Source organism: Bombus vosnesenskii, unplaced genomic scaffold (genome assembly GCF_011952255.1).
Source record: "Bombus vosnesenskii isolate JDL3184/JDL3185 unplaced genomic scaffold, Bvos_JDL3184-5_v1.1 scf7180000015410, whole genome shotgun sequence".
NCBI lineage: Eukaryota > Metazoa > Arthropoda > Insecta > Hymenoptera > Apidae > Bombus > Bombus vosnesenskii.
In genome coordinates, this window is record NW_022883983.1 from 8305 (window position 1) to 22554 (window position 14250).

Genomic DNA, 14250 nt, shown 5'->3' on the forward strand with positions numbered 1-14250 from the left:
GTATTACGTTAGATAGAATAACGTAATAACGTATTACGTTCTATAGTATAACGCAATATGGTATAACGTTATAACGTATTAGGATATATAGTCTAATTATATAACGTATTACGTTAGATAGAATAACGCAATAACGTATTACGTTATATAGTATAATTTTGTAACGTATTACGTTAGATAGAATAACGTAATAACGTATTACGTTATACAGTATAACGTTATGACGTATTACGTTCAATAGTATAACGCTGTATGGTATAACGTTATAACGTATTACGTTTTATAGTATAGCTTTATAACGTATTACGTTAGATAGAATAACGTAATAAATTATTACATTATAGAGTATAACATTACACCGTATTACGTAATACAGTATAACGTTATAACGTATGACATTACATAGAGTTAAGTTATAACGTATTACGTTATATGGTATAACGTTATAACGTATTACGTTCTATAGTATAACGCAATATGGTATAACGTTATAACGTATTACGCTTTGTAGTATAGCTTTATAACGTATTACGTTAGATAGAATATCGTAATAACGTATTACGTTATATAGTATAATGTTATAACGTATTACGTTAGGCAGTGTAACATTATAACGTACTACGTTATAGAGTATATCGTTATAACTTATTACGCCATATAGTATAATATTATAATGTATTACGTTATACAGAACAACATAATAACGTATTACGTTATATAGTATAACGTTATAACGTATTACGTTATATAGTGTTGAAGTGGTCACCACTTCCAAGAAAACTCTACATCTGGTCTTTTTTAGTTTTCTCAAGCTCTGAAGCCATCGACAGCGTTTAGACAAAAGACTGCGACGAAGTCAGGCCATAAACAGTAGACAGGCGACGTTGGCTTCGGGGTTTTTCAGTTATTAGGTAACACAGCTAGCGTGCGGATCTGGACCAGCTCAAATTGTATTTTTACTTATTACACTTCTATTTAAATATATTTTCTACCTTACGATTTATCCACGTGTTTTCTCTGTTTACACACCGAATAACCTCAACATATAGTATAATGTTATACCGTATTACATTATATAGAGTAACGTTATAACGCATGACGTTCCGCAGAATAACGTTATAACTTATTACGTTATTCAGCATAACTTTGTAACGTATTGCATTATAAAGAATAACGTAATAACGTATTACGTTATATAGTATAACGTTATAACGTATTACGTTATATAGTATAACGTTACACCGTATTACGTTATACAGTATAACGTTATAACGTATGACATTGCATAGAATTAAGTTATAACGTATTACGTTATATGGTATAACGTTATAACGTATTGCGTTATATAGTATAACGCTATATGTTATAACGTTATGACGTATTACGTTTTATAGTATAACTTTATATCGTATTACATTAGATAGAATAACGTAATATCGTATTACGTTATATAGTATAACGTTATAACTTATTACGTTATTCAGTATAACTTTATAACGTATTACGTTATAAAGAATAACGTAATAACGTATCACGTTATACAGTATAACGTTATAACGTATTACGTTATATAGTATAACGTTACACCGTATTACGTTATACAGTATAACGTTATAACGTATGACATTACATAGAATTGAGTTATAACGTATTACGTTATATGGTATAACGTTATAACGTATTACGTTATATAGTATAACGCAATAACGTATTACGTTATATAGCATAACTTTATGACGTATTACGTTAGATAGAATAACGTAATAACGTATTATGTTTTATGGTATGACGTTATAACGTTATAACGTATTACGTTTTATAGAATAACGTTATAACGTATTACGTTAGGTAGTTTGGACGAAAAACTTACATCCGGCGGAAGCGTTGCTCACGCTGCTGAAATCGCAATTTGGCACCATTGGATGCTTCGCAAGACCAACTAAAACTGGAGGGACCAATGGTGTATGCGTAATTCTGTATTTTTCTACAGAACTGATTAACGTTCCTAACTCGAAATTTCGCATTATGTACACAGCTGCACCGCACCTTATTGCCGTATTCATCATTCCGAACGTATAACCGTGGAATAATGGCAAGAAAACTAGTATTCGGTCTCCACGTCGAATATCCATTGTTTCTGGGGCACTTCGATTAAGAACAAAATGCAATTGAATCGAATATTTATAATTTCAACTAGAATGATAAGAGTTAAGAAGCACAACAATAGAGAAAATATTATATATTTGATTTGAATAAAGAATGGTTTGTTAATCATATAAAACGAATAATATATATTTAAATATTAGCATAAATGAAAAATAAATCTCGAAATATATGTGTGGTCTTAGATCAACCGGATACATTGTGTATATTAATTTAATATATTTACCTTAGAGTTTGGATGAAAAGTAACAAATTTCGATGAGACAACATTACTCCTTTTGGAAGGCCTGTTGTACCGCTAGAACATAAAATAGCTGCCATTCTTTTCCTGTTATGATCTATCTGCACCGGTGAAGACGCATAGAGATCCGTGATAGTTTGATATTTTTCCAAAACCTTGTCTCAGGTTATTATATTTCCATCAAGAGGTTTATCATCCAATTCGATTAATTTCATATTCCAGCTTACAGTAGATGCAATTTTCGCCAAAATGTTTTCAGTGCGTCGCGATACAAACAACACCCGTGGTTGATAAATTTCCAGCATGTGCGTAAATTCTCCTACGTAAAAAATTGCATTAGATATGATTAAATAACGCATATGCTGCATCGCGTAACTTAACCACTCCGCGTAACAAGGTGACAGTTTTACAAAAGATCTAGAAATATTCGAAAAGCCTTACAAAAGCTTTTTCCGATATCCGTCTCCGCAAGGAGAGGCTGAAACAACTTTCTTTGAAATAACATATTTTTCGTAGAATGTTTACTCTGAGAAGATATTCGGAGTAGTTAAATACAATTTAATCGTATACGATTAAAAATTAGTATTGTTTGTATCTCTAAAAGGTGACGGAGTAACGCATATTGAGAATATAAGTGATTATTAATTTCCGCATCTATATACACAATATTTAACAATTTAATATTAACAATTATTGTTTACACTACATTATAAAAATTGGTGTTAGAGTAAGTACTGTTTCTAGACTTTTATTGTTAATTCTGCAAGTGTAATGTAAATAAATTTAGTCTTTAATTAAAGTATCTAATTTATGATCTTTGTTTCTAGTAGTTGTAAAATTCTATAATAAACTCGAGGCAAATAATAAAGTCGAGGCTCGATTTCATTAACTTATATATGGCATAATCAGTGGAGTTATCAGAAACATGCAAGTTTCCAAAAAAGAAGAGCAAATTTTTCTTTCCACTTTTCACGTTCTGCCTTCGTTAAATTTCTATAATATTAAACACGCACGTACTTTTAATTAAATTAATTTCTTTGTTATTATAAAATAATTCGTAAAAGCTGCTTGGAGAATATCTTACTTTCTGTATATGCTGGATTCAACGGTGCAAATGTAGCTCCGATAAATAACGTGCTACATATCGATACCACGTAATGTGGATGGTTTTCAGCTGCAACGGAGATTCTGTCTTCCACCTTGATTCCATAATTTCTCAAAGCAACAGATAATATTGTGCTTTTTTCGAGAATATCCTTGCATGTGTAGTGTTTACCAGTTTGAATATCTACCTGATATAGTAACATGCAAGTATTACAATATAAAACATAGTAATCAAAATGAATCATTTGTATTGTCGTTTCTTGCTCTTTTTATATAAAAAAATCTATCTTGTTTAAATTGAGACTGTTGATTACTCTGACAATGTACATGCTACTACAGCCATCTGTAATCGCAATATGCGGGTCGCTTATCTAGAACGAAACGTACCAGATCGTTAATTGTTCGTTGCAACGGTAGTGTCAAGTATCCCATCCGTAAGAAAAGCTTATTTTCTGACGAAAATTAGAAGGACTGTAGTGTCTAATTCAAAATCAGTACAATCACGAGTCTACCTCAGCTTTTTAACTTTTAATAAAATCTCTAATATGGACGTCAGGAAATGATAAAACGAATGACCTGCGACTGATTTGCTTCACTGCATCTTATATCAATTTATATTTTGTCTCGTTTATATTCTGCGGCAATCGTTCTTGTTTCTCACAGCTCAGCCATTCTGTAACGATGAACCGTTGTAACATTCGCAGTGTTTCAGTGTAAACTGTTTGATTGTTCCGATTTAAAATGATGGCGCTGTAAAGAAGGTTATACGCTTGGACGGTATATAGTTTATTGTTGTAATACAGCAGGAATGTGGACGATACACGACGATGTTAGCCGAAAATTGTGTGTAATTAAAAATCCCTAGGCGGTTAAAATACATTCAACCACAATAACATTTATAGAAATATAAAAATTGTATTGAAAATACGATTAGATGGCGTATTTATGGGATAATAGTAATAAGGTAGCACAGATATCGAGCAGTATGTGTTATGCATTTTATGTGACATGCCCCTGTTTTTACGTTTGTTGTAAAGGAACGAATATTATTATTTTTTATCGTGTGTTCACTGAATCAAATGCTGCAACGATTGCTCGCAAAAATTTCCAAGTTTTTCTGTATTATTCCGTTTATATTCCTTTAGTTTGATCAACGTGACGTTGTTCGGCCTTCTTGTAACTAAATATTTAGTGTGATACGCTATACCGAAATTATCACATTATTGAACATTTGGCGATAATATTTGTTGAAGGGTAGACAAATGAAAATTGTGGCTGGGCAAACGCGGACAAGATGCGAATAAACGGATGCAGTTTAGTCTTTGTAAAAATTCCCTCTTTCTCTCCTAATCGAGGTTCTACTGTGTACGTACAATTTAGCGTATTATTGCCGCGATCATATTTTATTTTTTTATTTCAAAGCTTGCGATTCCGAACATTATGTTTTCTCCGTAATCGTTTCAAGTGTGATAGCTAACTGACGTATACAGGTTGTGTAAAAAGGTGTCCGATACTCAAAGGGCTTATAGTGCCGACCGGGAGAAATAAATATCGACATAGTTCTAAAAGTAGCCCTTTCGATGTAAAATCAATTTTTATTTTTTAGCGTTCGATATCTTGAGTGAGCCTCCTCGCAATATATCGAATATCGTCGGTAGGATCGAAATAACATAATTGCGAATTTAGTCAAGGATGAAAAAATGCGTTTCGTAGGTCAAATTCGAAGGGTGCTGTGTATTTGTTATTTCCACTTTAGAATAGTAAAGGGACATTGTTAACCACACAAATAATCTTTGTTGATATTAGTAATAACTTTGCTGAGTGGAGGATAGTTCACCCAGACTTTAGAGATAAGCTTGTAATAATAAACATACATCGTTATCGTACAAGGATCGTGCATGTCATTTCTCGCATCATTCCCGCCTCCCATTCGCACTCAACAACTGGCGCTAACTGGATTTAATCTACGGATTCCAATTAAACTCTAGAAGAAACAGAAAATACGCACGAAAACGTGACCAACGCTAGAAAGATCAGCACGATCCACGACTAAAATCATCAACGCGCTTCTGATATGCAGGCGCTGGAAAACCGACCTTTGGTCCTTCAACTGCCAAGACTGCTTCGCATTCTGATTTTTCTTCATTCAACTGTGAGCATGCACGATAGTTTGGTTAACCCCAAAAAAAATAATTAGAAAAAGTTTCACAGGTATCGGTTGGTCGTCGAAATGGACAAGACGACCTTAACCAAGCTTGCTGGTGCCCGAATAGTAAAAAGAACTAAATTCTCATTTTCAAGTATTACAATCGTTTTTGATGTATCGTGTATGTGTCTCGTACATATTCCCTAACATAATGTACCTCGAGAATTTTCAACAATAATTCGTTAGAATTATGGATGAGCTCTAGTTATTGGTATTAATAGCATAATTAGTATTATAAAGTATTTGTTCCTTTTAATATATTCTATGTTCTACGACTCTTCGCTAGTAACGAGACAGGTGTCTTTCTTTCGTTTTGAAGTCAAATCATCTCTAAATCAACAAGGAGACTGAATTTTAGTAGGTAAGTGCGTAGTTGTAAAAATTTCTCTTCTTCTAAACACTAGCATCTAAATTTAAGTGGATTTTGCAGCAAAATTATAATCAATTCAACGTTTTCATTGCCTTATTTATTATAATACATTCTTTATAATTCAAGTTGACAGTAAACAAAATCCTGAATACACAGATTCAGTGAGCTAGTAATCGACGGTCATTGAATCTTTCGGCATCGATGTCAATCAAGATTCAAAGCGAATGTCGAAGAGCGAAAACGGAAGAAACAGAAACGTAAATGTACGTGTTCATGATATAAATTTGAATGCTCTGAACGTTAACCCATCAGAACGCATTTATTGTCTACAGCAATGTGAAACACGGGACATTTCAACTGGCGATCAACGTTTTCTAACAATATTTTGATCCCTGCGCCTATTATCGGCAGAAGATCCTCGATCGATTCGAAACTCGATAAAGTAACCGGCAGGTGGGCGAGAAGGATCGCAAAGAGAACACTGCTGACAAATGTTGCACTTATCAACCGGTTCTTCATGGTGCTTTTTAAAAGTTGATTTATCTGTTGAAAGTAATTCTTTGTTTTCTTTAGCATTAACTATATTCGAATCGATAATTACAACGGTTTTTATCCTACTAGAATGTATCTATAAAATTAGGAAGTAATATAAACAAGTTAATTTCAATTATATTTTAGTCCTTTTAGTCAATTAGATTTAGTTCCTTAGAAATCTAAGTGTAATACTATTTGCTATTATCAAAAAAAAACAAAACGATATTTTCGAAAATAGGAGTTCCATAAATAAAGAAAGTAGAGATTTCACAATGACTCGACTATTGAGCAAGAATAAATTCTGTGCATCTGTTCGAATTTATTTGAATAATGACAGAATTAAAACCAATGATATTAATGACCAAATTTGTACCTACCGATTGCTGAGAGAAGCGGATATTTCGCGTATACTCATATTCGTATCAACTGAAACTTGCAATTTGGAGTAACTGCGCGACTGTACACGAATCTCTATATATAGGCGGCTTTCGAACACGTAAAGTCCAAACTACGCGATACAATACCCGATAAACAATTTTTCAATTACGAACGAGAGTTATGAATTCGCGATGACCTTAATCGTTTCCTTGCAATAAGCAGCTGCTCGCACGTTAATATTCGCACTTCCTTTAAAACGAAACAACTTTTCTTCTGTAAAGTCAATTCACATCAGAGACCAGGCCACACACCACGGACAGGATGGCACCCAGATGTCTGCATATCCTTGACGCGCACCCTCAATAGTCTTAAGTGCCCACCAGGGGGCCTTGGCATTTTTATAGTTAAGGTCCTTCGGACCAAGCGAGTATTTCCTGTCTTAAATTTCCCTTTACGTTTATTGTCTACCACGTGTTAGCTTAGAAAGTTGGTTTTCTCCACATCTGGTATGTTCCGTTGGCAACTTTCTCGCGAGGGCGGCTAAAACCCTTCCTGGTCCACCAACCTTCTTATTATCCAATCGGAGACGGTGTCTACTACCCTCACTTCCTTAACCAAAATTGTCATCAACAAATCCGATAGTCCCGTGTCCTTAGACACACCCACCCCTAGCTTTCCTCAGACACAGTATCGTCAGTAAGACTTCACTTATTCTGTATCCTTAGAATAATCAACATATCTATATCGGTCTCTACCCTTATAAGTCGCTTACTTAATGTATTGTTGTAACTAAGTCTTACATAACGTGGTTGGAGTGAATTGTGATTTATGCTAATTCAGTGCGTGTTACATTGTGATTGGTGAATTCACAATAAACGTTGATTAAAACAAAGTTAATTGTTGTGTTACGACTCAACTATATTTTATTTTCACCAACCAACCCTAAAAATTACGTGACACGTTCGTGGACGAATGTATTCGTTGACCGTTCGTATCGTCGGACGATAGTTGGTCGCATTTGTTCAGTCGTTTCGTAATCTCGATTTAATCGTCGAAGACAAGTCGAAATTTTCTCATCGCTTGTTCTTTGCGCATTGAGTCATTACTCTTCCTCGTAAATCTGTTACTCAGGGTAAATTAATAAAGTTGAAAAGCGCGGTATCAGCGATATCGGAAACGTATTGTTATTTCCTTAAATTGTGTCAATATTATCAGCAAATAAGTATCTTCTTACTTAATGTATATGACTTTTGAAACATTGAAAGATTATTATTACTCGTCTACTTCAATATTGATTATGACATTTCCTTAATTGTGGTTAAACTCATGAAACATTTCCTACTTGTGTGAGAGACTTTAAATTGATTCGAAGTAGTATTTTACAGGAAACTGATGAAACTAATGAGTTAGATATTTATATAATTAAAACTCATTTGTATTTTTTAATTTTTTTACCATGTACCATGATTTTTGGTACACTCCAGTTTGAAAATACTTGTTTTTAATGTATATAAATAGAAGTACGAACTTCCTGATAAGTTGAATTCGCGAATCCTTACCACCTATTTACTGCAAGAATTCGAATGGCTTCGAGGACTAAGAAAGCTAACACTAGTGATGTAGAGTTTTCCTAGAAATGAAAATAACTTCAACATGAATAAAAAAGAAAAATGAACGGATTATAGGTTGGGCTAGAGTAGCAGCCGGCCGAAACTAAATTTTCAAGCAATCTGTTGACGTATGAAATGTTGCACTGTCTTATCCGTATGTTCGTCACATACATAGTAATAATTAAAATCAGTAGACATACATCTAACCCATTAATCTAATCCAATCTACGGATTTGACCCATTTATCATTTTTTTTTATTTATATTAAAGATGACTAGCACCAATGAGTTAAATTTAGGTAAAAAATACAGTCACTTGTGTGCCAGAATTATAGAAAGAGTAGAAGGGTTGTATCTGTACATCGAATAAACAAGAAATAAAGCGGATATCCAGGAATAACTCATCAGCTATGGAATCCAAAAAACTAATTTTAACTTAAAAAAATGTTGCCTCTCTGCTTGTTTGTCTGTTCGTACTTGCATCACGTAAAAACTACTGAACAAATTTCGATCGGGGTTTCTCCGTTATATAGCGTAGTGTCTTGGAAAGAAAATTGGATATGTTTCATCTCGACCCGTTTTGTAGAAGCTGAGAAACAGCCTTGCACTTGAATTGTATCCGCTCCAATGTTTGATCGTCGAGCAACGATGGTTATTGTTTATGTCGTGTTTGTTCTGAAATCGAACCTTCTTCTAATTTAATATTTCTTACTGCGGAAAATAATTTAACTTTTAGTACAAAGAATATGTAGCTATTTCATTCATAGAAACTCATCTGCTTAAAAATTGTTCCGTATATTAGTTGTGCGTACCGAATATTTTACATACGCTAAAAAGCTAAAAGTTAATTATTAAATCAAATAAATTAAATTTGATCGAAGTTTTCTCAGGGCGTTAACATATTTCGATAACATATTTGAAGTTCATTGAAATCGGTAAAGTGCGCTATTATTTTCGAATAAAAATGCCAATAATATCGACTACGATTCACTAGCCGTTGTATTATAGACGGCTACGCACGGTTACAGCGTAAATCAAGAGCATTTCAAACTTTTCCTCGTTACTCTAACTCATGATGCTACGTGTTATTCTTCGTGCATTGTCCACGTGCACGTTATGCAGAAGATAACACGGGACTATTAATATCTTGTGTACTCTCTGAATGGGGTAGAGGTATCAATAATAAATGTCTACAAACATTCCATGAGGTACAACGACCGTACAGTAACACGAGAAAATTTACAAAGATGTAACATTAAAAGGAATAGCGCATATCTTTCAGTTTGAGCACAGTTGCTGTTCGCGTAAATGTTTTCATTTTCCTGTTATTATGTAGTCATACACGCAAAAGTTGAAAATACGGCGGAAAATCTACTTTAATAAAAGATAGAAAATATCAAACATCGTTAGTTTGCAGGTTCTTAGAAATAACATCATTTATGACAAGCACTAGAACAAATTCTGATAAATCCACTAATAATGAAAATATTTCGTATAGCAATTATAAAATGTTGAGGTTATTCGGTGTGTAAACAAAGAAAACACGTGGATAAATTGTAAGGTAGAAAAATATATTTAAATAGAAGTGAATAAGTAAAATACAATTTGAGCTGGTCCAGATCCGCACGCTAGCTGTGTTACCTAATAACAGAAAACCCCGAAGCCAACGTCGCCTGTCTACTGTTTATGGCCTGACTTCGTCGCAGTCTTTTGTCTACGCGCTGTCGATGGCTTCAGTGCTTGAGAAAACTAAAAAAGACCAGATGTAGAGTTTTCTTAGAAGTGGTAACCACTTCAACATAAAACGTAGACAAGAAGTTAGTAGATAGGGGCGTTAAGATTAGGTGAGGAACACTTGCGTTTCTTTCAATGGATTTGTACAATTTATTGTTAATTTATTATTAAATACTACAAAAAATAAAAATATAATATTATTGTATTAAACGGTGCAGTTCATTATTCGTTATGGGAATATTTTATACACATTAAAAAGTTATTGGTTCAGATGGCGTAACAGATTAAAAATAGCACGAATGCACCTAGTTATCCCAGTTTTTTGAAATAATATGGTCGTTTCTCCTCGACGAAATGATGGGTAAGAGTAATGAAATGAATCGAATCACGTGCCACTCGTAATTTCGATTCGAACCACATCTATATACAGACGTTTCGTTTATCGTGTCCGCGGTTAATATCTTCGTTACTTCTGCAGATACAGAAAAATGTACGAGTCAAAAGTTATTTGGATTAATACATATTATTGTGATTCGTGTTCTACCCTCAGAGCCATTTTTTTCCGAATTTTCAAGGTCATCGACGATTTTCCAATAGCAGTAACATATTTTTATCATCGTACTATTGTAGCTAATAAAACATGGATTTCAGACATGTCATTGAAATAACCTAAAGTAAAAAATTCATGATAATTTGTAACGACATGAGAAATTAAGCATTTCCCACTCTTTCGCCCAAAATTATTGTCATTTTGCAAGCAATGCCCACTACTTTCGAGATTTTAATAAATTGTGTTCTTAAGTTCGTTTGATGACGCTTCGTTTATAAAGATTATAAACAGCATACGAATCGAAACACACGCACAGTCGACTCAAGATATTAATCAAGATAATCGGTCGAAAGTTCTGCCATCTTATCTGTCTTGCTAACATCGACATGTGCAGTCGACCAACTTTGCGGTGACCTTCGTCCAGCGGGTCTATGGCGACGTATTCTCCTTGTGCGGAGGTAAAGAAGTTAGTCTCAGGGTGGGCAGTGGTTTGACAACAGGGCGGTCCCGCCAGCTCAAAGATCCTTCGGGATATGACTTTATAATACTTTTCTAGCAAGCAAATGAACAGTGATCGATGTCTGATAAGACGAATCTTTACCAGGTGTCTGCTTCGCTGTATCATAAAGACACCGCGTTGCATTCTTTGACAGTTTTAGTAGCTGAAAATACCCATATCGACGAAGATTACAAATTACGAATTAAAAGAAAGATTAAAAATTCAAATATGCAAATTATCTGGTTTGTATGAAGATGCTTGTGCGTATTTTTACGTACGTAATATACAATGATGATTGTTACTGGGTAATTACTGTTTCATTGTTGGCAGTTAATAACAAAGTAATAGGATTCTTAGAGAGAATGATTCATCGAAACTATTCGTTTGTACTAATTATTCCATGGAAATCAATTGGTTCCAATTGATTAGCACGATCAGTTGCAACGATTCAGCTACCTAAGCGGTAAATGGGTCTATTTGCGACATATCACAATACATCAAACGTGTTTGGGGATACATTAATACAGCGACTATGAAAATAGCTGTGTGATTGACCCGTGTAATGTGGTTAATTCGCATGACGATATGGACCGTATGAAAATTCAAACGCGCACCGTCAATGGGGTTAGTGGGCCAAAACCGGAAAATAGCGATGTCATTGCATGCCAGTGCGCTTACTGCGACGATTATGTCAATACTGGTATTGTATCATATGCTGCATGCTATATATTTATCAAATAGGGCAATTTTTTTAAAAGACCGACTTTATCGGAACTGTAGCCTCATTTTTCACCCGTATAACGTTAAACAAAAGTTATAAGTCAAAGATTAAGAAATTGCTGGATAATTTGATAATTGAGAAACAATCGATGACTGGTACGAAATATTAGTATAGAAATGCACATATGTATATATATTTCTACATGATACGAAAGAAAAATTGTTTGACAAAGATCGAAACTATGCAACAAACTCTTTTTATTTAAGTATCCGTTTTGGAAGAAAACTAAATTTTCAAATAGTACAATGTACGAAGCGAAATATAATTCCATGTATAAATACACGCAAAAATCAGGCCCTCGAGTGTAGTTACGTTATAGTCATGAGAGCCAATTTTATTGTAATATTTCTATATTATTTTGTGAAACCGAATTAGATACTTGACAGAAACTGATTTTATCTAAGGCATTTGATGGATCATTCGTTAATCAAAATATTATATTTTCATTTCCACGAAATTATTATCAAGGATTATTTATAGATGTCTATCACAGATTCTTCCAATGAAATACAATTCACAACAAATTACGTCACGCGCGTGACAATTGGCCGCAAATCAAGCAGATAATAATCTATCGTTATAATCTACTATTAGATTGGAAACTACTTCATATTCTGGTAAACATTTGTATACAGGGTGTTCATTTGAAAATGTCCAATTATCTCGAGAACTACGCATTTAAAAAAAAAATTTTTTGAAATAAAAACAATGCAACTTGTCTCTCACTTTTCAGCCCATTTCAAGGTAATTTGTAAGGTAGAAAACCACACTTTTTTCTCATTCTTCGGGAAAAAAGAAAAAGGTTTATAAGAAAGACCTTTATCGGACTTTCTCTTAAAATGATATTTGTTCAACTTTTATCTGTACAACTTTTTTTATACACATAACATCGGAATAAATGTGTTTAGAATGTCCTCACTTTTCCTAAAATTACCAAGATTTTGAAAACATTTTATAATGCTTCGTTATTTGTGTATTTAAAAGGTCTCGTGAAAAAGTCGAATTGTTAGTGATTGTACACTTTAATCTCTTCCGCTGCTTTGGAAATAACAAAAACTGAAATAAATGTTTATCTGAACAAATACCCTTTTAAGATGAAGTGCGATAAAGAAATGTTTTCTATACGAGCTTTTCTCTTCTCTCGCAGAGTAAGAGGCTGTAAAGGAAAAATATGATCTCCATTTTAAAAGACCAAGTTGACCCTTGAATGACTTTAAAATGGCTAAAAAATTAATAACGAGCAGCACGGTTGCTCTGCGTGGTTTTCGAGATAGTTGGACGTAAATTTTCCAAATGAACACCCTGTGTAAAATCCGGCGCATATGCATAGTACAACGTTCAGCGTCTATAGAAATTGATATATTCGATTCAAGAAATCCTCTATCACTTTTTTTAGATAGCCGGTAGTAATTTTGAATATTACGATGCAGTAGCAAACCTATGTAGAATATCAGTAGTAAAATATTTTACTTGTACTAGAACTTTTCGAATATTAAATTTTCTTTCGAGTTAGTATAACATTATTAGATATTCTAAAATATCAATACGTATTTTTAACAATTTTACGATTATTTCAACTGTTGTATGAAATTTTGTTATTCATATAACGATCTATAGACAGAACGTTAATAGCTAGTTATATTTTTTGACGAATTATTAAAATTTGCTACTAGTTGAAAAATATGCTACGTTTGTTTCTAAATGCGAGAATACGATATGCACAATGGTCTTATAAGATTAAATCGTTTCTTTAAGCGATTTATGAAAATTTGGGAAAGATGCGATCGAAGAAGGTATACACGTATATGTACTTCAAATGCAATGTACTTAATGGACGAATAGCGAAACACTGTTTCATGGGTTTACCGTGAAAGCATTTTCGAAAGCCCCATTACGAGAACCGTAGCTTGAGTTCTCTCAAGAGCACCATTAATGGACCATGGTGTATCTTCATTTCATTTAGGCTAGGTTTCCAGCAAAGCTACTATTCACAATGTATTTATTTGCAACAACTGCTTTACTTTTTTTTTAAAATTTATAACAATTCTCTTAAACTATCCATCACGAAAGCATCCATCTTG

General features: G+C 33.6%; 1 protein-coding gene across 1 annotated transcript; it reads right to left on the reverse strand.

The window, feature by feature from the left end:
* Positions 1-2565: 2565 nt before the first annotated feature.
* LOC117241206 (luciferin 4-monooxygenase-like) lies at positions 2566-3761 on the reverse strand. The gene is made up of 2 exons (XM_033507177.1): positions 3489-3761; positions 2566-2723 (listed from the first exon to the last, which is right to left on the reverse strand). Exons 1-2 carry the CDS (start codon positions 3751-3753, stop codon positions 2566-2568), a joined length of 423 nt encoding a protein of 140 aa, XP_033363068.1. The 5' UTR covers positions 3754-3761.
* Between the last annotated feature and the right edge of the window lie 10489 nt (positions 3762-14250).